Source organism: Rhinoraja longicauda, chromosome 1 (assembly GCF_053455715.1).
Source record: "Rhinoraja longicauda isolate Sanriku21f chromosome 1, sRhiLon1.1, whole genome shotgun sequence".
NCBI classification, from domain to species: Eukaryota; Metazoa; Chordata; class Chondrichthyes; order Rajiformes; family Arhynchobatidae; genus Rhinoraja; species Rhinoraja longicauda.
This window is the reverse complement of record NC_135953.1, coordinates 131,919,539-131,946,635: the sequence shown is the minus strand read 5'-3', so window position 1 is coordinate 131,946,635 and position 27,097 is coordinate 131,919,539. Positions and strand designations below refer to the sequence as shown.

General features: G+C 45.8%; 1 protein-coding gene across 2 annotated transcripts in view; it reads left to right on the top strand.

Annotated features, from left to right (window-relative positions):
* Positions 1–27,097, top strand: part of LOC144597435 (E3 ubiquitin-protein ligase MARCHF1-like) — a 393,741-nt gene that overhangs the window by 167,039 nt on the left and 199,605 nt on the right. For both annotated transcript variants that reach the window (XM_078406851.1, XM_078406831.1), the window contains exon 2: positions 9,790–9,993. In XM_078406851.1, coding sequence (XP_078262977.1) covers positions 9,895–9,993 — 99 coding nt within the window. In that variant the 5' untranslated portion in view covers positions 9,790–9,894. The remainder of the gene's footprint in view (positions 1–9,789; positions 9,994–27,097) is intronic.

Here is a 27,097-nt window from a genome sequence, read left to right as displayed (position 1 = left end):
AAGTGGCAGTTTCAGCCGGAGTGGCACAAAAGACCACCCTTCAATTCCATCCGCTGGCCTCACATGATTTTAGTGACACTTGACGGACGCATCACTCATTGGCACAAATGAGGTGCAGGCAACAGATTGCATGATTATGGAGCCAATCCTCTCAGCTAAATTGGCTTGTAACTGCTGTAAAGCGCAGGCAATGTGCAGCTGCTGTGAATTACCAGTGCTCCACTACACAAGCTGCTCAGCGAACAGGCACCAGTCTATTGTGCTCCATATTTAACCATGGTTCCAAGCAGTGAAGAAGAAAAAAAAAAAGAGCAATTTTTCCAAGAGCATTTGATAATTTTACAGGTCGTGGCATTCAGTGATAATCAGGTGAGTACCGAGAGGTGGCAAATTCCAGGTTGCCAGGGTTCGGGAGGCTAAAAGTGTGTGGAGGTCATGGGTTGGTAGTCGTGATGACCGGCGGTGACAGGAAACTAATGTGACTGGCCATTGATCCTGGAAAAGCACGGTTCTGTCTTGGTACCCAGGAAGGAATTATTTTAGAATTTCATTTATATTTCTTAGTTTTTTTTTGTGGTGCTAGAGAATCATGAGTAGGATTGATTTCAAATAAAACACTGGTGCTCAGTGTGAATTTTTAAAATATGGTCCTTTAGCAGATGCTGGATCAAGGAAAAAAAAGAAATGGGTCGACTGGGCTTGTATTCACTTGAAATTTAGAAGGATGAGAGGGGATCTTATAGAAACATATAAAATTATTAAGGGATTGGACAGGCTTGATGCGGTAAAAATGTTCCCGATGTTGGGGGAATCCAGTGCCAGAGGTCACAGTTTAAGAATAATGGGTAGGCCATTTAGGACTGAGATGAGGACAAACCTCTTCACCCAGAGTTGTGAATCTGTGGAATTCTCTGCCACAGAAGGCAGTGGAGGTCAATTCACTGGATGTGTTCAAGAGAGAGTTAGATGTAGCTCTTAGGGCGAATGGAATCAAGGGATAAGACTATAGGTGCAGGAGTAGGCCATTCGGCCCTTCGAGCCAGCACCACCATTCAATGTGATCATGGCTGATCATTCTCAATCAGTACCCCGTTCCTACCCTCTCCCCATACCCCCTGACTCCGCTATCCTTAAGAGCTCTATCTAGCTCTCTCTTGAATGCATTCAGAGAATTGGCCTCCACTGCCTTCTGAGGATATGGGGACAAAGCTGGAACAGGGTACTAATTCTGGATGATCAGCCATGAACATACTGAATGGTGGTCCTGGCTCGAAGGGCCAAATGGCCTACTCCTGCACCTATTTTCTAAGGATAAACATGGAAAAGATAGGGTGAATGTACGTAGTCTTTCACCCAGGGAAGGGGAATCAAAAAGCTGGAGGATAAACGTTTAAAGTGAGAGGGGCAAGATTTAATAGGAACCTGAGGGGCAACTTTTTCACTCAGAGGGTGGTGGGTATATGGACAGCTGCCAGAGGGGGTAGTTGAGGCAGGTACTATAATAGCATGTTAAACTGCATGGATAGGAAAGGTTTAGAGAGATATGGGCTAAATGGGGGCAAGTGGGACTAGCTCAGATGGGGCATCTTAGTGGGCATGTACGAGTTTGGCCGAATGGCCTGGTTCCACACCGTATGACTCCAGCACTTGATGTTGACAGTGGCTAACTCTTGCCATTGGTCTGTAACTCCTGCTCTGTTTCTAAAACAATTATAATGGGAACTTGTGCATTTCCCTAATCCCCCAGTAGCACAGTGGCGCAGCTGGTAGAGCTGCTGCCTCAGCACCGGAGACCCAGGTTTGATCCTGATCTCAGGTGCTTTCTGTGTGGAGTTTGCATGTTATTTCTATGATCGTGTGTGCTTTCTCTGGGTGCTCCAGTTTTCTCTCACATCCCCAAAAAAAACTGTGGGTTTGTAGGGTGGACTCGGTATATTGACAAAAATGCTTCTACTGTGCAGGAATGTGTGAGAAAGTGGGAAAACAGTGTGTTGGTGTGAATGGGTGTTTCCATGTTCTCTGTCTAAAATAAACAGTCTTCATTTTATCAGTTAGAAAGATTATCGACTGTATGACCAACTTTCGGAAGGCTGGAACGTGCCAACTTCTATACCTTTTATGATTTCTGTGCAGCAACTTGCAACTTCCTCAGTCATGTGGTATTCATGGATTCCACAGCAGTAATCAGCGTGATTTCATCTATTAATTCAGCGACTAAAATTAAGACTGTTGTAGTCTCTGTATTACACTGTGAAGAGTGTAGAAAATGTACATTGGAAGATATTGTCTTTCCATGTTTGGAACTTCTGTTTTCTGGCATTTAAATATTGCTTTGTTGAAAAATGAATCACAGATTTTCATTCCATTTCAGAAATTATCTTATGTTCCCAGACTGCCTCTCTGCCTTTGTTGTTACTGAAATAAAACAAACTCGACCATTTTTAGAGTCATACAGGCCATTAAACGGGCCCATCGGCTCAACTTGCTCACACCGACCAACGTGTCCCATCTACACTAGTCCCACCTGCCTGAGTTTGGCCCATATTCCTATCCTATCCATGTAACTGTCCAGACATTGCAATAGTACCCACCTCAACTACCTCCTCTAGCAGCTCGTTCCATGTACCCACCACCCTTTGTGTAAAAAAAAGTTATCCCTCAGGTTCCTATTAAATCTCCCCTCCCCCCCACCCCCCCTTCACCTTTAATGGTCATCGCTTTCAGTAATAATTAGGTAGGTACTAGGCAAAGATTGAGGTAGCCTAATGTCAGTGGGTGAGGTGGTGTGGTACAGGAAAAGGGAGGCTAAAATTGCGTGGTAGCCATTGGAGACCCTGTGAACCAAGTGTGAACTTTCTGTCGGTTGGAATAGCAGCGATTCCCTTTCAACTCCCATTGCGGAAATATGGAGTATTCACCCTGTCTTGGACAACCCTTTGCTCACCTTCACAGCACCGTTCCTCACCTGGAGCTCTTTCGTGGGCTTTCCTTGTGCAGGAGACTGTTTGTGCTGCTCCTGAATCCTGGCCTACCCACTCCCGCCGGAATTACTGCTCCTGCCTGCCCAGCCGCAAGTGATTCTTACTGAGTTTCGCTAAGAGCACGATCGCGAAACGTAAAGGTGACAATCCTCACTGTGGTAGCCATTGGGGACCCTTTACAACTTTAGGTAGTTCCTCTGTCCCTCTCTTCCCCTCCTCCTTCCCAGATCTCCCTCTATCTTCCTGTCTCCACCTATATCCTTCCTTTGTCCCGCCCCCCTGACATCAGTCTGAAGAAGGGTCTCGACCCGAAACGTCGCCCATTCCTTCTCTCCCGAGATACTGCCTGACCTGCTGAGTTACTCCAGCATTTTGTGAATAAATATCCTCACTGTGTAAGCTTTTCACTTATCCTAATGCAGCCCACACCCGACATTAGTTCCAAGCACCCTGCCTGTCGCAATTTAAAACCAAGGCTCCTGAGATATAATAACCCTCATTTTAACCGTAGAGAGTGGCTTCGTGCATCAGGCAGCTTTTAAATTAACAATGTTGACTAAAGCTTTAACGGTTTACATCCCACAGTGGTGTGTAATTTTAGAAACGGGAGACGGTCAGTATCCGGTATTCCTATGGATGGCCTCTTCAGGAGGGAGCCAGCATTAATTTTGCTGTAGACAGAGAACTGTATAATAATATCTTAAACAGGGCGGCATGAGAAATATTTGCAGCCTCCATTTCAGTGCTCTGTATGATACCCGAGTTTTAGTGTGGAATGGATCTAAATACTTTTACTGTCTAGCCACTGCTCTCCGATGCAATAGCAAAACGAATTTCAATGCAAGGTATAAATGACATTGAGTTTTATCAGCAAGAGCAGTTAATCCGGTTATACCCCAAGTGCTGAGAAGATAAGCATCTTTTGCCTGTTCAATTATTATTATTATTCATTTTCTCTCTGCTTGTTATGCTATTTTAAATTTGGATGCTCTGTTTTTGCTGTATTTTACTTTTGGTTACTTTTTAAAGTCGATCCTCTTTTCTATTTTCGATTACAATCTGTCCCAGGCAATATGGTCGGTTCCGGGCTGAATGGGGCATCGCAATATTGCAGCTGGTAGATTGCCCTCGGGTGCTGTCTACACGATCTCCCTGTGACTGTGTGTTTTTTCTCTGCGGCGCTCCGGTTTCCTCCCACATCCCAAAGACGTGTGGCTCTGGCAGTAAATTGGCCTGGGTGGAAGTGTCCCTAGTGCGTGAGGAATCGATGTGCACGTGGAAGAACATAGAAACAGAATATAATAACAGAATAACAGAATAATAACAGAACTTTATTGTCATTCGGTATAAATACCGAACAAAATTTCAGCAGTCACAAGACACAGCAAAAAAGAAAAGAACACAGGACACACGACCCCAACACAAACATCCATCACAGTCAAGTCAAGTCAAGTCAAGTCAATTTTATTTGTATAGCACATTTAAAAACAACCCACGTTGACCAAAGTGCTGTACATCTGATTAGGAAAAAAAAAAAAAAGAAACATACAGTGGCAGGCAGCCAAACACAACGGCGCGGCCATCTTGAACAAAATGTTTAACTAAAGCAGAATGGTGTCCCGCGGCCGCGCCGCACCGGGCGATGGAAGGCCCCGCGGCCGAGCCGCACCGGGCGCTGTTCAGTCCCGCGGCCGAGCTGCGCCGGGCGATGGAAGGCCCCGCGGAAGAGACCTAAAAAAAAAAAAAAAGATTTCCCCCACCCACCCCCCCCCCCCCCCCCACATACCCCCCCACCCTCACCACCAAGGAGCGTCTCACCCCGAAACGTCACCCACTCCTTAAGTCTTGCTTTATTTGGAAGCCTACTTTACATATATCAAAGGTCTGAAGAAGGGTCTCCAACCGAAACGTCATCTATTTCTTTTCTCCAGAGATAGAAACATAGAAACATAGAAAATAGGTGCAGGAGGCCTTGGTAAGACCACACCTGGAGTATTGTGTACCGTTTTGGTCTCCTAATTTGAGGAAGGACTTCCTTGTAACTGAGGCAGTGCAACGTAGGTTCACGAGATTAATCCCTGGGATGGCGGGACTGACATATGAGGAAAGATTGAAAAGACTAGGCTTGTATTCACTGGAGTTTAGAAGGATGAGAGGGGATCTTATAGTGACTCCAAACACCCCCTCACTGTGATGGAGGCAACAAAACTTCCACTCTCTTCCCCCCACGCCCACGGACAGGCAGCTCGACCCCTACCGAGGCGACCGACACGCACAGCCCCCGCAAGGGGATGGAAGGCCCCGCGGCCGAGCCGCACCGGGCACTGAAACATCTCGCGGCCGAGCCGGGCGATGGAAGGCCCCGCGACCGAGCCTTGCGCAGCTAAGTCCCGTGGCCGAGCCGCACCGGGCGATGTTAAGTCCCGCGGCCGAGCCGCACCAGCGATGAAAAGTCCCGCGGCCGAGCCGCACCAGCGATGTAAAGTCCCGCGGCCGAGCCGCACCGGGCGATGTTAAGCCCCGCGGCCGAGCTGCATCAGGTGATGTTAAGTCCAGCGGCCGAGCTGCACCAGCGATGTAAAGTCCCGCGGCCGAGCTGCACCGGGCACTGTTAAGTCCAGCGGCTGAGCTGCACCAGCGATGTAAAGTCCCGCGGCCGAGCTGCACCAGGCGATGAAAAGTCCCGCGGCCAAGCCGCACCGGGCACTGTTAAGTCCAGTGGCTGAGCCGCACCCCGCGCCGTGAGGAAGAGACCTAAAAGAGAAAAGTTTCCCCCACCACCCCCCCACCCCCCCACCCACACCACCACCCCCCACACATACACAACCAAAAAAAAACAAAAACCATCCCAACACCGACACACAACAACAAAAAAAAAGGAAAAAAGACGAACAGACTGCTAGCGAGCCGCAGCCGTTAGGCGCCGCCACTTCAGTTTCTTAATCCTGCCCGTCTTGCCTTGACTCCACAGGAACTTGCTGCCCCTGAACTCTCGCTAACTCCCACTTACTATACATCCCTTTACCTTCGACCAGCCTCCCCATCGACCCCTGAAAGTTCTTGTCTAATACCATCAAAATTTGCCTTGTCCCAGCTGTTGGACCAGTCTTATCCTTTTCCATAACTATTTAAAAACCCACAGAATTATGGTCAAAAGAGAGAGACACGAAATGCTGGAGTATTTCTGCATCATCTCTGAATGGGTGTCTCTACCTGGTTGTCTAAAGAAAGGGTCTCGAGCCGAAACGTCAACTATTCCTTCTCTCCAGAGATGCTGCCTGTCCCGCTGAGTTACTCCAGCATTTTGTGTCTATCTTCGGTGCAAACCAGCATCTGCAGTTCCATCCTCCACAGCATCTCTGAAGAAAATTGATAAGTAAAGTTTTGGGTTGGGGCCCCTCTTCAGACTTATCGCAGTAGGGAGAGCAGAGGAAAAAGAACTGAGGGGTGGGGGGGAACTGGTGCAAAGTCAGCCAAGTTTCAGTGGAGAGGAGTGGGAGGTGGGTGGAGGGGGGAAGTAAGGGGGGATAGTGTTGGGGGGAGTTCAAAGCAAAGATACTAGAGGAGCAAGATGAACCACTCCGTCAAAATCGCCGATACCGAAGCGTAGTACGCAACAGAGCGTAACGTCCGCCATTTTAGTAAGCAAAACCCGCCGTTCGCTATGCCTCCCGCAGTGTAATCAATGTTTTGGGGGAACAGTATGTGTGATGATACCGTGAAAATGCAGAATATATCTCCTCTATCAATTCACAGATTTTTGGTATTTTTCCTTGTAAATGTTTCTGCCTACTAAAATGGCGCCATGACATACTACGGTTTTTAGGGTCGAGTGGTCTATCTTGCTCTGCTCTATTATCTTTGGTTCAAAGGGAGGGAGTGGAGGGAGGTGGGGAAGTGGTGTGGGGGGAGTTTGGTCACTGGTCCCAATATGAAGTTGAAATTTAGACTAACACTTGGATATGGATAGACAAGTTGGATTATAGGGATGAGCAGTCTTTCCTTGGGTTTGCAGGGTTGGGGTAGCATTGGTTACAGTGCACCTCATGAAACATTTCGTCTTGTCAAGCTGTCGAGTGACAATGAAATATGGACCAAATGGATGCCCGATCATGAGTCATGCTCACGACCACGGAACACTGAGCAGGTTATTGTAAAGGGAATATTATAGATATCCATTTAGCCCAGTAAATTATATTTTGTTGAAGCACTGGGACCTTCCCTATCACCATAATCCTACAAAGAATCATTTTTAGTTTAGTTTAGAGCTACAGCGTGGAAACAGACCCTTCGGTCCGCCGAGTCCACGCCGACCAACGATCCCCACATATTAACACTGCCCGACACACACTGGGGCCAATTTATATTTATACCGAGCCAATGAACCTAGAAACGTGTACGACTTTCGAGTGTTGAGAGGAAACTGAAGATCTCTGAGAAAAGCCACGCGTTCATGGAGAGAACGTACAAACTCCGTACAGTCAGCACCCGTAGTCGAGATCAGACCCTTACCTCTGGTGCTATAAGGCACAACAATGCTGTAAGGCAGCAGTCCAAAGACATGCAAGGTTGTTGGCTAATGGGCTTAGTAAAATTTTTAATTGTCCCGAGTGTGCGTAGGATAGTGTTAGAGTGCAGGGATCGCTGGTTGGCGTGGACTCAGTGCTAAACCTACACAACATCTACAGCTCTGCCCTCATCGACCTTTTTGGTCACATCTTCAAACAACTCCATCAGATTTGTGAGACAAGATTTCCCGCGTACAAAACCATGCTGACTCTCCCGAATCAGCCCCTGTCCATCTAAATGCATGTTTATCTTTTCCCTCAGAATACTCTCAAGTAACTTTCCAACTGCAGATGTTAAATTCACTGGCCTGTAGTTCCCGATGTCTTCAATTTCTTCCATGTCCCAAGGTCCACCATTGCTGTTTTGAATCCAGTCATTGACTGCTTCCACAACCCTCTGCGGAAGTCAACCATTTGAGCCAAGAAACTTTGCCTTATTTCAATCCTAAATAATCTCTTGTTTTGTGACTGTGACAACTAGTTCTAGATTCGTTAGCCCAGGAGGCATCCACTCTGTCATACCTTGTACAAATGTTGTTCACTTCGATGAGTTTAAATGCAATACACGTAGGTAGGTTTCATTGATTGATTGGAAGATCCAGGCTCTTCAGCCCACTAAGTTCATGCCAACCATCGATCACCTGTTCACACTAGTTCCATCTTATTCTAATTTCACAACTGCTCCCTAATATACAGATGTCATTTAACCTACTGACCCGCAGGTTCACACAAGTTCACAAGTTATAGGGGTAGAAATAGGTCTACTCCGCCATTCAATCATGGCTGATCTCTGCCTCCTAATCCCATTTTCCTGCCTTCTCCCCATAACCCTTGACACCCATTCTAATCAAGAATTTGTCTATCTCTGCCTTGAAAATATCCACTGACTTGGCCTCCACAGCCCTCTGTGGCAATGAGTTCCACAGATTAACTGCTCTCTGAGCAAAGAGGTTTCTCCCTGCCTCATTTCGAAAAGAGCGCCCTTTAATTCTAAGGCTATGACCTCTGGTCCGAGAGTCTCCCACCAGTGGAAACATCCTTTCCACATCATCCACTCTATCTATGCCTTTCATTATTCTGTAACTTGCAATGAGGTCCCCCCTCAACCTTCTAAACTCCAGCGAGTATAGGCCCAGTGCTGTCAAACGCTCGTCATTTGCAAACCCACTTATTCCTGGAATTCTTCTGGCTGTGGGAGGAAAACCTGAGCACACCAAGGAAACCCGCACGGATACAGGGAGAATGTGAAAACTCCACACACAGCACCTGGGGTCAGGATCGAACTAGGGTCTGTGGCACAGTCAGGCAGCAGCTCTAGCAGCGATGTGTGTCACTGTGCCACCCTACGTTATCCTAGCTATTTCTACCAGGGTGCTTGCTTGCTGAGGGACTGGGGAGAAACTGACGGGAAGAAGAACTAGTTATAAAATGGCAAAAAAAGGGTGGTGATGTCACAGTGCGTGGAATGGTTTGAAGTTATTAATGGCACGACATATTTTTGAAGTTTAAACATCAGTCATCAGTTGGCACCGCATTGCCGAAAGGATCAAGGGGAGCTTAAATTTTTATTAAGTGAACATTTGTTCAGTAGGCCATGCATAGGTAATAAGCACTTAACGGCTTATCCCTGATTCCTTTTTATTTCACGCTCATCCAGTGCTACTTCGGAGCACGGCCAGGCCATTCCCATCGCAGTGTCCGAAAGCAGATTAAATGCGTGCACTTCTGCAGAAGGAAGGATGGGATAAATGGGACACTTAAGCCTTTCTGCCTCCTGCCTATTTACGCAGTTGCTATATCTCCAACCACTTGGGGAAACTCCGGGGGGGGGGGGGGGGGGGGGGGGGAATCAGTTGAGCAGCAGCAGCCACTGAAAATGTCGGAGTTGTTTTCCATTCACGGAAGCATGTTCTAATAGGTGCCTGAGAGACCGCGTTTGCCTGTGTTTCCATGGCAGTTAGTAGAAGCCATAGAAATCCAGTTGACTTATAAAATGCACCCTGGGACTCCAATGGCTGAATGGCTGATTTATGACTTGAGCCAAATTCGACTCCATTCGGTTAGAATTCGGGGAGAAACATAGAAACATAGAAAGGAGCGAGGATTTTAATTTTTTTTTCCTGAGCATCATGTCTGGTGCGTTAAACGTTGGCAGCAAAGTAATTGTGGGACACAAGTGCACAGCCTTCAACGTGTGAAGAAAAGTATGTTATATCCGGGTTTACTTGATTTCTTCACAGAACAAAGTCTGACAGAAATAAGACGTGGCCAATCATGCAGATGATTGAGCTGTGGTTATAAAGCATCCATCAAAGCTGGTCGCTATCAGTAGCCTCTGCAGGAACATGCCGCTACAGCAGATCTCAGTCGTGCCGGCAAAGGAAACCTCCAGTAATGGAAGAAGCTCAACAAGCAAGAACAAAGAGAAGAACAAGGACATGGAGGTGAGATTAAAGATTGAACTGTTCTTCTTCTTCTTGTGTTTGAGGCAGCAGAAATTATGTAACGCCCTCCAGGCGCTGTAGCCAGTGCAATGTGTTGTTGTCGAGGGCCATGAGGTCTACCCCTCCACCAGGGGGACGGAGGACATTGCAGTCGAAAATGACGTGCTGCGCTGTTTGCTGGTCTGCTCCACACACGCAGGCTGCTGATGGACGCAACCCCCAACGATGCATGTTGGCGTTGAACCGGCCGACCCCTGTGCGGAGCCGGTTCAGGGCGACCCACTCTTTGCGGGGCATGTCCGAGCCGGGTGGGGCTGTGGTTCAGTGCGACAGTGAATTGAGGAGGTGACGATGTCTGTTCCCAGCTGGTTCTCCATGCTCCTAGTATGTTGAAACCGGAGCCACAGAGGGTCGCTGCATGACGGGAGAAAGGGTGACGAGATGACAGGCGTTGAGGTCCCAGTTGCTGTGAATCCTGGGCGAGGTGGTGCAAAGGATGCTTGCCGTCCGATGGGGCCTTGCACACCAGCCTATGAGTGAAGAACTCTCTGCGAAGCTTGGCGGGTGCGATACCTGCGAGCACCGGCAGGAGATCCGTCGGAGTAGGGCGTAGGCAGCCAATGATGATCCGCATGGTGTCGTTGAGGGTGGCGTCTAGCTTGCTAGTATGAGTGCTGCGGCACCATGCTGGGGCGGCGTACTCAGCGGCGCTGTGCATGAGTGCAAGAGCACTGGGTCGAAGAGTAGATGTCCTGGCGCCCCATGACGATCCGGCCAAGCAACGTAGGAGGTTGTTCCGTGCAGAGACTTTAGCACGGAGAACTTCAAGGTGTTGCTTGTAGGTCAGCTGCCAATCTAGTTTCACCCCGAGGCGAACGACAACAAACAGAGACAGCAGAAGCAGAATTGAACTGATTGTACTGGATTCTTCAATTTGACATGAATTTTTGTGAGTTGTTTGTGATGTTGAGATTTTAAATGAACTCGTCCTGCTAATGAAAGTTCTCCATGTAAGCAGTGGATTTTAACTTTTGAATGATATGTTCATTCTTCATCGGTGTCCCAGTTATACTTGCGGATACATGCTTTATGAGTAGCAAGGATAGATAGCATTCCATTTGTTCAGGGTGGAGAATATTAGCGTACAAGGGCAGTTTGAGATTGAAAAGGAGGAGGTGTTGGGGTTCTTGAGAGCATTAAGGTGGATAAATCCCCAGGGTTGATGGGATCTACCCCAGGTTATTGAGAGAGGCAAGAGAGGAGATTGCAGGAGCTTTGACGAAGATCTTTGAGTCTTCTCTAGCCACACAAGCGAAGTCCCAGAGGACTCGAGAGGAGCTGGCGTTGTTCCTTTATTTAAGAAGGAAAGTAAAGGGAATCTAGGGAATTCTAGATGGGTGAGCTTCACGTCAGTGGTCGGGAAACTATTGGCGAGGATTCTTCAGGATAGGATTTGCTCCCATTTGGAAGAGAATGGATGAATTAGGGACAGTCAGCATGGCCTTGTATGCGACAGGTCGTGTCCTACTAATGATCGAGTTTTTAGAGAAGGCGATGAAAGTGAAAGTGATGGATTGTGGTAAAGCATTTGATGAAGTTCCGTCATGGTAGGCTGATCCAGAAGATCAAGATGCATGGGAATAACATTGATGGTCATATATAAATGCATTCAAGAGAAAGCTGGATAGAGCTCTTAAGGATAGCGGAGTCAGGAGGTATGGGGAGAAGGCAGGAATGGGGTACTGATTGAGAATGATCAGCCATGATCACGTTGAATGGTGGTGCTGGCTCGAAGGGCCGAATGGCCTCCTCCTGCACCTATTGTCTATTGTCTATTGATTTAAAACGGACATGTCTTCTCTCTAGAACTTAAAACTAATAGAAGGTTGAGGGGTGTGGTTTATGGACAACATTCAGCCTGGAGGCTGAGGTCAGTGGAGTTCATAGTTATCTGTGCTCAGACCTTTGGTTTGTGATATATTTACGTAAACGACTTGGACATAAAGACAGATAGGTTAGTTAGTAAGTTTGCAGATGACACCAAAATTGCTGTGGTTGTAGACTGTGAGGAAGGTTTTCACAGTTTACAGCAGGATATAATCAGCTGTAGAAATGTGAAGAGAAGTTGCGGTTGGAGTTTAGTGTGAGCTTTGCACTTTGGGCTGTCGAATGCAAGGGGAAAGTATCCATTTAATGGGTAAATTGCATCATTGATGTTCGGAGGGATCTAACTCCCTGAAAATGGCAACACAAGTAGACAGCGTGGTAAAGACGGTAAAGACAGTTATTAAAGATGTGATAGCATCACATTTGGAAAGTGGTGAAATCATCGGACAAAGTCAGCATGGATTTACCAAAGGCAAATCATGTCTGACGAATCTTATAGAATTTTTCGAGGATGTAACTAGTAGAGTGGATAAGGGAGAACCAGTCGATGTGTTATATCTGGACTTTCAGAAGACCTTCGACAAGGTCCCACATAGGAGATTGGTGTACAAACTTAAAGCACACGGTATTGAGGGTTCAGTTTTGAGGTGGATAGAAAATTGGTTGGCGGACAGGAAGCAAAGAGTAGGAATAAACGGGTCCTTTTCGGAATGGCAGGCAGTGACTAGTGGGGTACCGCAAGGCTCAGTGCTGGGACCCCAGTTATTTACAGTGTATATTAATGATTTGGACGAGGGAATTGAATGCAACATCTCTAAGTTTGCGGATGACACGAAGCTGGATGGCAGTGTTAGCTGCGAGGAGGATGCTAGGAGGATGCAGAGTGACTTGGATAGATTAGGCGAGTGGGCAAATGCAGGGCAGATGCAATATAATGTGGATAAATGTGAGGTTATCCACTTTGGCGGCAAGAACAGGAAAGCAGAGTATTACCTGAATGGTGACCGATTGGCAGAAGGGGAGATGCAACGTGACCTGGGTGTCATGGTGCACCAGTCATTGAAAGCAAGCATGCAGGTGCAGCAGGCAGTGAAGAAAGCGAATGGTATGTTGGCATTCATAGCAAGAGGATTTGAGTTTAGGAGCAGGGAGGTTCTGCTGCAGTTGTACAGGGCCTTGGTGAGACCGCACCTGGAGTATTGTGTGCAGTTTTGGTCTCCTAACCTGAGGAAAGACGTTCTTGCCTTAGAGGGAGTACAGAGAAGGTTCACCAGATTAATCCCTGGGATGGCGGGACTTGCATATGAGGAAAGACTGGATAGACTGGGCTTGTACTCGCTGGAATTTAGAAGACTGAGGGGGGATCTTATAGAAACATATAAAATTCTTAAGGGGTTGGAGAGGCTAGATGCGGGAAGATTGTACCCGATGTTGGGGGAGTCCAGAACCAGGGGTCACAGCTTAAGGATAAGGGGGAAGTCTTTTAGGACCGAGATGAGAAAACATTTCTTCACACAGAGTGGTGAGTCTGTGGAATTCTCTGCCACAGAAGGTAGTTGAGGCCAGTTCATTGGCTATATTTAATAGGGAGTTAGATGTGGCCCTTTTTGCTAAAGGGATCAGGGGGTATGGAGAGAAGGCAGGTACAGGCTACTGAGCTGGATGATCAGCCATGATCATATTGAATGACGGTGCAGGCTCGAAGGGCCGAATGGCCTACTCCTGCACCTATTTTCTATGTTTCTATGATATGCTTGCTTTCATTGGTTGGGGCATTGAGTATAAGAGTCGGGAAGACATCTGGAAGAGTCAGGAAATGCTGGATAAGGAGAAAAGAAGATGTCAGAAGCACTAACGTGAAAAGTCTTGCCATCAAACAAAATGGTTTTGAATGTTTCAATTCTATAAGAGTAAAATATTGGCTTGGTACTGATCTAGTTATATTAAGGTTGCAAAGGCTGGTTTTAAGGTGATTTCAACCATAATCTCTGCTTGAGTCTTAAAGTCCAACTGCCAAACCAATCTTTTCAAGGACTTAAAGAAAATTGGCACCTCATTTTGGAACTATAAAGATGGTCAAACAGATGGTCGAGATTTTTGAATGTGTCAGTTTTAAAGTGTAAAATATTTACTGTGGGCACTTGTAGTTGTACTAAAGGTGACATAACAGCTAATGAAGAAGGTTTACAAGGTCTTGCCTCAAGACCAAATCATACAGGTGGAACCCACATGCATCTCTGGGGTAGACCGTCAGAGAGTTGTGAATCTGTGGAATTCTCTGCCTCAGAAGGCATTGGAGGCCAATTCTCTGAATGCATTCAAGAGAGAGCTAGATAGAGCTCTTAAGGATAGACCCTTCAAGGGTCTCTACCCGAAACGTCACCCATTCCTTCTCTCCAGAGATGCTGCCTGACCCGCTGAGTTACTCCAGCATTTTGAGTCTACCTTTGATTTAAACCAGCATCTGGAGTTTCCTTTCCGATGCATCCTCTGGGGGTGATTTTAATCACAAAAAAAGTGAGTAAACCGATCTGACCACAACCTGTTTTATAAGAGACATAAGGAGGCAGGTCCATCATGAGAAACTTTAAACCAAACCATTTACCTTTATTTTTGTATCGTTTTTATGTAAATCCATGTTGGTTAATAAAATGGGCTGAAGATACATGTGGTTACTATCTGCACAATACATCTTGTGACCAGAGTTGTTACTCATCCAGACCTACAAGCTGTCCTGCTTCCAGCTTTACCATCCCAGCCTACCCTAAGCTCCCTCTCTATTTTTAAACTGCTTTAGACTTTTAGAGATTCAGCGCAGAAACAGGCCATTCGGCCCACCGAGTCTTCGCAGACCAGCAATCGTCACATACAACAGACAACAGACAATAGGTGCAGGAGGAGGCCATTCGGCCCTTCGAGCCAGCACCGCCATTCAATGTGATCATGGCTGATCATTCTCAATCAGTACCCCGTTCCTGCCTTCTCCCCTGACTCCGCTATCCTTAAGAGCTCTATCCAGCTCTCTCTTGAATGCATTCAGAGAATTGGCCTCCACTGCCTTCTGAGGCAGAGAATTCCACAGATTCACAACTCTCTGACTGAAAAAGTTTTTCCTCATCTCAGTTCTAAATGGCCTACCCCTTATTCTTAAACTGTGGCCCCTTGTTCTGGACTGCCCCAACATTGGGAACACGTTTCCTGCCTCTGACGTGTCCAACCCCTTAATAATCTTATACGTTTCGATAAGATCCCCTCTCATCCTTCTAAATTCCAGTGTATACAAGCCTAGTCGCTCCAGTCTTTCAACATATGACAGTCGCGCCATTCCGGGAATTAACCTAGTAAACCTACGCTGCACGCCCTCAATACACTAGCACTATCCGACACACCAGGGACAATTTTCAATTTCACAGACAATTAACCTACAAACCCGTGCGTCTTTGGAGTGTGGGAGGAAACTGGAGCACCCGGAGAAAAGCCCGTGCCATCACAGGGGGAACGTACAAACTCCGTACAGACAGCACCTGTCGTCAGGATCAAACCCAAGTCTCTGGCGCTGTAAGGCAGGAAACCTTCAGCTGTGCCACCCTCTCATCACTTCCCCTTACAATCTGCTGTTTCGATAACTTGAGTTAAGGCTTTGTGTCACAGACATTCGTATCCAGACCCTAAGGCGAGAAACCATGAAGAAAAAAAAATTGAATTACCTCCTGGAGTTAACTTCTGAAGAATTGCAGTTAAGCATTATTTCCAATTTCCTATCTAGAGCTTCCTATACCTTACCTCTGAGTGCCGCAGTTCATAATTCTTGCATTCCAATGTTTATGAGGCTCATGAGGATGGTGCAAAATTGGCAGTGTAATTGCAGTGTAAGGATGTCACTCGGACTTGCACTTTTGCATGAATACCAGTCAATTGTACCATATCCCCCCCTGTACAATCTTCGTTTAGGTGTTACGCCACAGATTTTATTTATTGGTGCATGGATGTGATGAACTAAGGTGAAATAAATCTCATGTCGAGCATTAATTCCCCTGACATATTGAACTAACTACATACCTGCTGTAAATTCTGCATGATTTTAAATGCTTCAGTTGCATTTCATTTTGAAACTTTATATATCTGTACAGTTACATATTCTGCCACCACTTTCTCTAGAATGAGTGCAGTCAAACTGATCTGCAAAGTTTAATCATGGTAGAGCTGCTGCCTCACAATGCCAGAGACCTGGGTTTGATTCAGGTCTGGATCGCTGTGATTGGTGTCCTCGGATGCTGCCTGTGTGGAGTTTTCACGTTGTCCTGGCAGCAGGTGGTTTTCATCCAGGTGTTCTGGTTTCCCCAGGTGCTCTGGTTTCCCCAGGTGCTCTGGCTTCCTCCCCAAAACCCAAAGATTTGTGAGTTTGTAGGATAATTTGCCCCTGTGAAATAGTTCCTAGTGCGTAGGGAGTGGATGGGAACGTGGGCTAATATAGAGGGCGAACGGGTGATTGTTGGCGGAGACTCAGTGGGCCGAAGGGCCCGTTTCCATGCTGCATCTCTAAACTAATCTAAACATGAACAAGATATATACCAAAATCGACATGTTTGACAGTTCATGAGTTACTAGTCTCATTAAATGTGTTACAATGAGAAATTGGATGATGGCCAGTCTATTTGTCTGCAACTATTTTAGAAGTGTTTTGTCTGAGTTAGTTCGAGTTTGATACAGTGATTGAGATGTCATCAAAAATACCCAGTGCTCTGCATCACAAACTACTATTTGTTGTCAATTCATATTGGACAGCATTTCCTCTTGCACTAGCGTTGAGATGGAGATAATTTTAACACCATGAAAGAAGAGAGTTTTGGAATTCATGTGAGGTGTAAAATGTTGGCAGCGTTGCCAAGTGTCATGTGTTAGCCGGGACATCCCGTATATTGGGCTAAATTGGTTTGTCCCGTACAGGACCGCCCTTGTCCCATGTTAGACCCGGGGGGTGGGGTGTAGGCCTGTGGAGGCGCTGTAGGCCTGGGGAAGCGCTGTAGGCCCGGACACTGTAGGCCCGGAGGCCCGGGCAGCGCCTAACGGAGGTTGCATAGCAACCCGCCTCCCGGCCTGGGCGGCCACCATTGGTGGAGCGGGAGCACGTGGCCGCTGACTGGGTGAGGTCGCGCAGGACGGTGACGCCACCTCTTGTCCCTTATTTGGGAGTGAGAAAGTTGGTAACCCTAGGGACTAGCCTTTGTCCACTAGTGTAGCTGGGACATGTTGGCCGGTGTGGGCAAGTTGGGTCGAAGGGCCTGTTTCCTCACTGTATCACTCTCTGGCTCTATGAAGCCCATCAACCCCCCCCCCCCCCCCCCCGCCCCCCTTTCACCTGTATCCATATCATTTGCCAGGCTTTGTCCTGCCCTAACCTCTTTTCCATCTTTCTCCCCCTCCTCCCTCACCCTTCCCCGTCCCATTACAATCAGTTTGAAGAAGATCCCGACCCAAAATGTCACCTCTCCATGTCCTCCAGAGATGCTACCTGATCTGCCTAGGTACTCCAGCACTTTATGTTCTACATTAAGGTTAAGAAGGTTAATGGCCAACCATGGTCTCAGTAGGCCAATGGGAATGTTATCACAATGTATGATTCTCTGAGACTAAGTTGGTAAAAAATTGAAATTGGTTACAGAGAAGAAAAAGAAAAACACAAATGTCAAGCAATCAACATTTTGAAATAATTTGGTTCCTTTTTTCAAAAGAACTTTTAAGATTCAAGATCAAGATTCAAGATATCTTTATTTGTCATCCAAAAAACAAGTTTTTTGGACGAAATTCAGTCACCCACAGTCCAACAATAAAAGCATTAAAATAGGCAAATTACACAATAAAACCATTAAAATAGGCAAATTACACAGCCCCCAACCAACACACAAAAAAAAGAAACATCCATCACAGTGAGTCTCCTCCAGTCCTCTCCTCACTGTAAGAAAGTTAACAGGCACAAGTGTATATGTTTAGTTCACTTACATTATAAACTTGATGTTAAGTGAAGATATGGTATTCAAATGTGGTTAAAATGTAAAATAACTATTATCACACTGCTTTCATCATCAATCCTTGATACAAAGCACGTGATATGGCAGCATCTTTGTGTAATCCCATTCCGAAACTCAGTTCTATGATTGATGAACAGCACTGACTCCAAATGTTTTATAGATTATTTGGCAATGCAGTAAAATCAGAAACTAGGTTCCTGAATCTGAACAAAGGAAGTTATAAGGCATGAGTTAGCATTGATAGATAGGGAAACTTCACAGTATTTGTTGACAGTAGACGGACAATTGTGATTTGTGTATGAAACTGAAGCACGAAATTGAAGGTTATCCATTGAGGTGGATTGAGAATTGTTTGACGGACAAGAAATGGCAATTGTGAGTAAATTGATGACAATTAAAGAAAGTATACATAAATTACTTCAATTATTTATTCCTTTCTGGCTCAAAAATAAGTCGGGAAATTGTTTTTTTTTGTCAGGTAATATTTTTCATTCAAAAAGATTGCCAGAATATGCAGAAGGCCTCAGGATTGGGAGCAGTTTTATAATTCCGGACAAAAGAAGATTGATAATGAAAGGGAATTTGGAATCTGAGAGTTGACTTGCAGGGATACAAACACATTCTGAAAGCATTTATAAATGTGTGAAGAGAAAAAGATTAATGAAACCAAATGGAGGTGACCTAGACAGCAGTCAGAATGCGGTAACATTAAATTTGGAACAAAGAAATGGCAGAACGTTTAAACACACAACTGGTTCTATCTCAACGAAAAAGGATACAAATAACCTCTCAGTTATGTGAGGGAAACTGGGATCAAGTGAGAGGGTGTAATTGGTGGAAATAATTATTAGTAAATTTTTAGATTTAGAGATACAGCGCAGAAACAGGCCCTTCGGCCCACCGGGTCCGCGCCGCCCAGTGATGCCCACACACTAACACTATCCTACACACACTAGGGACAATTTTTACATTTGCCCAGCCAATTAACCTACATACCCATACGTCTTTGGAGTGTGGGAGGAAACTGAAGATCTCGGAGAAAACCCACGCAGGTCACGGGGAGAACGTACAAACTCCGTACAGACGGCGCCCGTAGTCAGGATCGAACCTGAGTCTCCGGCACTGCATTCGCTGTAAGGCAGCAACTCTACCGATGCGTCACCGTGCCGCCCTCTAAAGAACTAGTGCAAGCGAAAACAAAGGGAGTTAAAGGCTGACAAATTACCAGGACATTATAAGCTACATCTCCTAGCACTGCAGAAAGTGTCCTGGAAATCGTTGATACATTGCTGATCATATACCAAAGCTATGGAGCAAAACACAAGTGCTGGAAAAAAACTCAACAGGTTAGGCAGCATCTGTGAAGGGAATGCATAGGACATCTCGATCCGGGACCTCCTTCAGATGAAGATGGGTCCCCACCTAAAAGGTTTCCTGTCCATTCCCTCTACCAATGTGCCTAACCTGCCGAATTACTCCGTACATTTTGTCTTTCTTAAGATTCCAGCGTCTGTATTTCTTTGTTTCTCCAAATCGCTGGAGAAGTTCCCTCAGACTGAAGAGTGGAAAATGCAACCTCACTCTCAACAAAGGAAGAAGGAGTTGGTGAGGAGAATGCTAAAATTAGTTTAAAAGATGCAATATTACACCTGGAAAGCACGAACAAGATTGGATGCAGTCAGCACGAGTATATAAAAGGGAAATCATGCTTTTCAAGTCTATTGAAGGTTTTTGAGGTTGTAGCTAGAATAGGGAGAAGCAATTAATGCAGTATATTTAGACTTTCAGAAGCTCTTAAGGAATAGGAGTAGAATTAGTCCATTCGGCCCATCAAGTCTACTCCACCATTCAATCACAGCTGATCTATCTTTCCCTCCTAACCCCATTCTCCTGAGCCTTCTCCCCAAAACCTCTGACAACTGTACTAATCAAAATCTATCTCTGCCTTAAAAATATCCACTGATGGCCTCCACAGCCTTCTGTGGCAAAGAATTCCACAGATTCACCACCCTCTGACTAAAGAAATTTCTCCTCGTCTCCTTCCTAAAAGAACGTCCTTTAATTCTGAGGCTATGACCTCTAGACTCTCCCACTAGTGGAAACATTCTCTCCACACCCACTCTATCCGAGCATTTCACTATTCTGTACGTTTCAATGAGGTCCCCCTTCATTCTTCGAAACTCTAGCGAGTACAGGCCCAGTGTCGACAAACACTCATCATGGGTTAACCTACTCATTCCTGGGATCATTCTTGAAGGCTTTTGATAAGCTCACACTTGAGATATTATGGCGTGAAGTTAAATTGTATGGAATTGGGGTAATATTTCTGGCATGGACTAAGAATCGGTTTGCACATTGGAAAGAAGAATAGAATATATGGGTTGTTTTGTGTGTGATCAACCGGGCTCAGTGGGATGCTGCTGGGATTGGTGCATGGGGCCCATCTACTTACAATAATTTGGATGAGGGGAACTAAATCTGCCACAGGCGGCCAAGTCACTGGATATATTTAAGGCAGAGATAGATAGATTCTTGATTAGTACGAGTGTCAGAGGTTATGGGGAGAAGGCAGGAGAATGGGGTTAGGAGGGAAAGATAGATTGGCCATGATCGAATGGCGGAGTAGACTCGATGGGCCGAATGGCCTAATCCCTCTACTATCACGTGTGACCTCATGAAATCCAACAAGTCTGGGTTTGCAGATACGGAGCCTGGGGGAAGGGAAAGGAAGGTGAGTGTGAGCTGGGGGTGGGGGAGGTGAGTGCACACTGTGATGCAAAGAGATACCAGTATAGTTTACACTAGTTGTGTCCGCAGTCAAACGCATGCCAGATGCAGTTTGATTTGAGCAGGTATGAGGTTATTCACTATGATACTAAAAACAGAAAGGCAGATTATTATCTGAACAGTGATTAATCGGAAAAAGGAAACATCCAAGACCTGTGTGTCCTTGTGCATGAGTTGCCTAAAGCAGATGTCCCGACGCGGTAAGTAATTAGGAAGGCAGGTGGCGTGTTGGTTTTTTATTGAAAGAGAGTTTGAATGCACAAGTAAATATGTTTTGCATAGGAAGGAACTGCAGATGCTGGTTTAAACTAAAGATGGACACAAAATGCTGGAGTAACTTGGCAGGACAGGCAGCATCTCTGGAGAGAAGGAATGGGTGACGTTTTGGGTCGAGACCCTTCTTCAGACTGTCTTGCTCCAGCTGTACAGGGCCTTACCAAGCCTCCTTCTGCGGTTTTGTTGAAGTTTGGTCTCTTAGTTTGAGGATGGATATCTTGCCATGGAGGGAGTGCAACAAAGATTGACGAGATTGATTCCTGGGACATAACGATTGGGGAATAGAGAGAAATTGAATCGGTTAGACCATTATTTGTAGGAGTACAGATACAAAATGGAAGGTGAACTCATCAAAATCTATGAAATTCTAACAGGACTAAGATAAGATATGAGAGGATATTTCAGATGTCTGAGGAAGATTAGTACCAGTGCATAGAGTCTCAAGATATCGGATATCTATATACAAAATCTTTTGTTTGTTCCTGAACTACAGCCAAAACGGTACAAGATAGCGTGACAATTTTAGGCCCACCTTACTCACCGTTGTCCCTTTGTGCTAATGGAAAAAGTTTCATTGAAATCGGTGTTATATTTTTTAAGTTATTCCCATTTTTAAGTTTAAATCTATCTCCTGGGGGGGAGGAGGGAGGGTAAGGGGGGTTGAGGGGGATGGGTGGGGAGGGGGGGAAAGGGGAAGAGGGAAGGGAGAGGGGGAGGAAGGGGTCAGGGGTTGTAGGAGGGGGGAGGAAGAAAGGGAGGGGGAGTGGGGAAGGTGAGGGTGCTGCACCAATGCAGGAGAGGTCTGGGCCCAATGGGTCCACTTGGCCTAGTAGAGTCATAGAGTTATACAACACAGAAACAGACTCATCAGCCCAACTCATTCATGCCAATCAAGTTGCCTTCCTGAGCTGATTTCATTTGCTGTGATTGATTCACACCTAAAGAGCTGAACTGTCCATGAGATTGCTGAGTGTTGTGAACACAACCCAGACGATCAGGCAATACAACCTCCTTTACACTGGCTCCCTCTACACCTCACGTTGCCTCAGCAACGCCACCAGCATAATCAAGAATGAGTCTCACCCCAGCCGCTCTCTCTTCTCCCCTCTACCATCAGGCAAGAAGTGTGAAAAAACATACCTCCGGATTATAGACAATAGACAATAGGTGCAGGAGTAGGCAATTCGGCCCTTCGAGCCAGCACCACCATTCAATGTGATCATGGCTGATCATTCTCAATCAGTTCCTGCCTTCTCCCCATACCCCCTGACTCCGCTATCCTTAAGAGCTCTATCTAGCTCTCTCTTGAATGCATTCAGAGAATTGGCCTCCACTGCCTTCTGAGGCAGAGAATTCCACAGATTCAGGGACAGTATCTTCTTCGCTGTCATCAGGCAACTGAACCATCCAATCACCAACTAGAGAGCAGTCCTGACCTGTCATCTACCTCATTGGAGCCCCTTGGACTATCTTTAATCATACTTTACTGGACTTTATCTTGCACTAAATGTTATTCCCCTTATCCTGTATCAGTACATTGTTGACAGCTTGATTGTGATCTTATCTAGTCCTTCCGTTGACTGGATAGCACGTAACAAAAAAGAATTTCACCGTACTTCTGTGCACATGGCAGTAAACTAAACCAACTCACTAAAATAGCTGACTAATCTCCTTTTGACCTATTGTGACATAGAATTCTGCCAAAGTTCAGTACTGCTCCTATTTTCCATGTTTCCCCAAGCTCTAGTGGTTACAGCCAAGCAATTGGCAAATCCAAATCCAAATTGTTCAGAGTTGAGAGTATTGTCTCTATCACCTCTAATATTGGTGGCGTTGCTGTACCAGTTTATCATCAGGATTCAGCTTTCACCACTACCATGGTTTGATTTGAACTTGGGCCTCTGAGTTGTTGCGCCAGACTTCTGATAACTTAAGCTGCTGGCCCATGATTGTACCTGCCCTGGCAACGTGCTCGTTGACTAGGCTGCACTTTTCCAAGCCCAGAGGAAATATTCTATCTTGCTCTGGATGGTGAAAAGAGTTTGTGGTGTCAGTCACTGCAGAGTATCCAGCCCCATTCCTGCTCTTGTTACCAGGGTATTAATGCGACCGGGCTTTTTACGCATTTGGTCAGTGAAGACCAGTTGGCCTGTCATGATAGGGCTGCAAAAGCACAACATTGCCCTGGCAAATCCTGATTTGCTCCTGCTGCTCACCCCCACGTGGGGTCCATTGATTGGCTACGACCTCCCGATCGACGCCCGATTGGCCCGCTTCCCCACGTCAAGTCGAATGATTGGCTCCGACCTCCCGCTCGACGCCCGATTGGTCCGGGTCACACGTGGGGGGGGGGGAGTGGTTTCTTCCCGCTCAAACCAACTGCCGTCGGCAGTGGAGCTGATGCTGCTGCTGAATGAGGGTGCAGTCTCGAGGATCTCCAAGAGAGGATTTCAATCATAAAAACCAAAAACATTCCAGATAAGATGTATTTTATTTTTAAGGAAAATCAAAGCCGTTTATTTTAGACAATAGACAATAGACAATAGGTGCAGGAGTAGGCCATTCAGCCCTTCGAGCCAGCACCGCCATTCAATGCGATCATGGCTGATCACTCTCAATCAGTACCCCGTTCCTGCCTTCTCCCCATACCCCCTAACTCCGCTATCCTTAAGAGCTCTATCCAGCTCTCTCTTGAAAGCATCCAACGAACTGGCCTCCACTGCCTTCTGAGGCAGAGAATTCCACACCTTCACCACCCTCTGACTGAAAAAGTTCTTCCTCATCTCCGTTCTAAATGGCCTACCCCTTATTCTTAAACTGTGGCCCCTTGTTCTGGACTCCCCCAACATTGGGAACATGTTATCTGCCTCTAATGTGTCCAATCCCCTAATTATCTTATATGTTTCAATAAGATCCCCTCTCATCCTTCTAAATTCCAGTGTATACAAGCCCAATCGCTCCAGCCTTTCAACATACGACAGTCCCGCCATTCCGGGAATTAACCTAGTGAACCTACGCTGCACGCCCTCCATAGCAAGAATATCCTTCCTCAAATTTGGAGACAAACTGCACACAGTACTCCAGGTGCGGTCTCACCAGGGCCCGGTACAACTGTAGAAGGACCTCTTTGCTCCTATACTCAACTCCTCTTGTTACGAAGGCCAACATTCCATTGGCTTTCTTCACTGCCTGCTGTACCTGCATGCTTCCTTTCATTGACTGATGCACTAGGACACCCAGATCTCGTTGAACTCCCCCTCCTCCTAACTTGACACCATTCAGATAATAATCTGCCTTTCTATTCTTACTTCCAAAGTGAATAACCTCACACTTATCTACATTAAACTGCATCTGCCATGTATCCGCCCACTCACACAACCTGTCCAAGTCACCCTGCAGCCTTATTGCATCTTCCTCACAATTCACACTACCCCCCAACTTAGTATCATCTGCAAATTTGCTAATGGTACTTTTAATCCCTTCGTCTAAGTCATTAATGTATATCGTAAATAGCTGGGGTCCCAGCACCGAACCTTGCGGTACCCCACTGGTCACTGCCTGCCATTCCGAAAGGGACCCATTTATCCCCACTCTTTGCTTTCTGTCTGTCAACCAATTTTCTATCCATGTCAGTACCCTACCCCCAATACCATGTGCCCTAATTTTGCCCACTAATCTCCTATGTGGGACCTTGTCGAAGGCTTTCTGAAAGTCGAGGTACACCACATCCACTGACTCTCCCTTGTCAATTTTCCTAGTTACATCCTCAAAAAATTCCAGTAGATTTGTCAAGCATGATTTTTAAAGCACAAACGCGATTTTCCCACGTCATGGTGGGAACCCAACGAGGAATGGGCCCAACGGGTCCACTGGGTCTAGTTTAGTGTTAAAGGTCATGGTTTAGGATGCCTCTTCTTGGAAATGACCATTACTTAAGTAGCATGGACATTATTTTCTACTTAACTGTCCATGGTTCAACATTGTCTAGTTCTTGAACAAAAATACAAACTTCTGGAGGATTACATGGTTTAGGTTCCTCCAGCAGTTTGATTTTGCTCAAGATTCCAGCATTTGCAATCTCTTGTTTAGTTTAATTTAGAGATGCAGCAGGCCCTTCAGCCCACTGAGTCCACACCAACCAACCACCCAACCTGTACACTGGATCCATGTTAGCCACTTTAACATGTTACACACTAGGCAAACTAGAACACACTAGGCACACTGGAATTTACAGAAGGCAAATAACCACTTGTCTTGGGAGTGTGGGAGGAAACCGGAGCACCCAGAGAAAACCCACATGGTCACAGGGAGAATGTACAAACTCCGCACAGACAGCATCCGTAGTCAAGATCGAACCCGGGTCTCTGGCGCTGTGAGGCAGTAACTCTACTGCTACACCACTGTGCCCAATGCCCGCCCATGGATGAACATTGTTTAGTTCTTATGCAAAATATAAACTGCTGGAGGACCTCAATGGGCCAGGTTCCTCCAGAAGTTTGTTTTTTTTGCACAAGATTCCAGCATTTGCTGTCTCTTGTGTCTCCGTACTCTAGTTTTTGTTGCATATGAACGGAGTGCCTCATTTTCAGAACTTTTTTTAATGGTATTCATCAGAGATAGTACTTTTAATACCGGCAGCTTGTTTGGACGTCTGTTTCCTGCTTCCATACATGCTCGTGAACATCAAGGGAATCACGGTGCGGACAGATTCATGAAGACAAAGTGAAGCTAGGTTCAAAAATTCCTTCAGTGTGCGGTTCAATAGTACAAATAGGTGCACCCTGCAATAGTGCTCTTGCATAAGAGTTGAAAGATTACGAGTTTGCACTCCACTCTAAAGATGCGAGAAGATAATGAAATCCTATGAGTCCTTGTTGCGTTTATCAGCTGCACCAGACAGGAAAACTAGGGGGAAAAAAAATTCTCATTCAAGTGGACATGAAACATCAGTGAGACAGTATTAGGCAAGTTGTCTCAGTGGCCTGATTAATATGTTTGTTAACCTGAATCGTTGAAGCAGATTATCTATAGATTAGTTTTATTGATGTATGTGGCATTCCGCTGTTTACAAATTGACATCCATGTTTTCCTATTTTATTGGCGCTACAATAATAGTAATTCATTAGGCAAAAAGTAGTTTGAGATATCACATCCAGAGAACAGTACATAATGTAATTTAAATTCAAAGCCATGGTGAGGGACAGGTCTATTTTGTATTGGACTTTTCCAATTGCACTGATATCACAATATATTACAATGTTTTCATCACAACAGGTTTGTAGTGATGCAACTTGACAGAACATTAGTTAAGAGATATTATGGGAATTTTCATTGCAAAACAAGCATAATACAAATTCGACTACTTATTTACTTTCAAACCTATTTCGTTGTGACACTACTTTCAAAGGAATTGGAAAACGTAGCGTAACGGTGAAGGTATTTCCAATGGGCACTTGCATAAAAAAGATTAAGACCAAATAGCCAAATGACATGTAATATGCAATTCATAACAAATTTCGGAGAGAATTCTGTCCAGGGATTGTACATCATTTCCTGTTGCATAGTTGGGAGATGTTTTCTTACTGAATTTCCCTTGCACTGACTGGAACAACAATTAAACAACAACAATTAAATTTTGCTATTAATAGCAGCTTTGCATGACCTTGGTAGTTATTAAGTGTGAGGGATCAGAAAGATCATAAAGGGCAGCACGGTGGCGCAGCGGTAGAGTTGCTGCCTTACAGTGAATGCAGCGCCGGAGACTCGGGTTCGATCCTGACTACGGGCGCCGTCTTTATGGAGTTTGTACGTTCTCCCTGTGACCTGCATGGGTTTTCGCCGAGATCTTTGGTTTCCTCCCACACTCCAAAGACGTACAGGTATGTAGGTTAATTGGCTGGGCAAATGTAAAAATGGTCCCTCGTGGGTGTAGGATAGCGTTAGTGTGCGGGGATCGCTGGGCGGCGCGGACCCGGTGGGCCAAAGGGCCTGTTTCTGCGCTGTATCTCTAAATCTAAAATCTAAATCTAAATCCCGTACGCCTGGAAACCTGTCAGCATTCACTTTCAAGATGCGATATCCGGGGGCAGGTTTTCTAACTAGTCAATACTTAAAACTCATAAAAG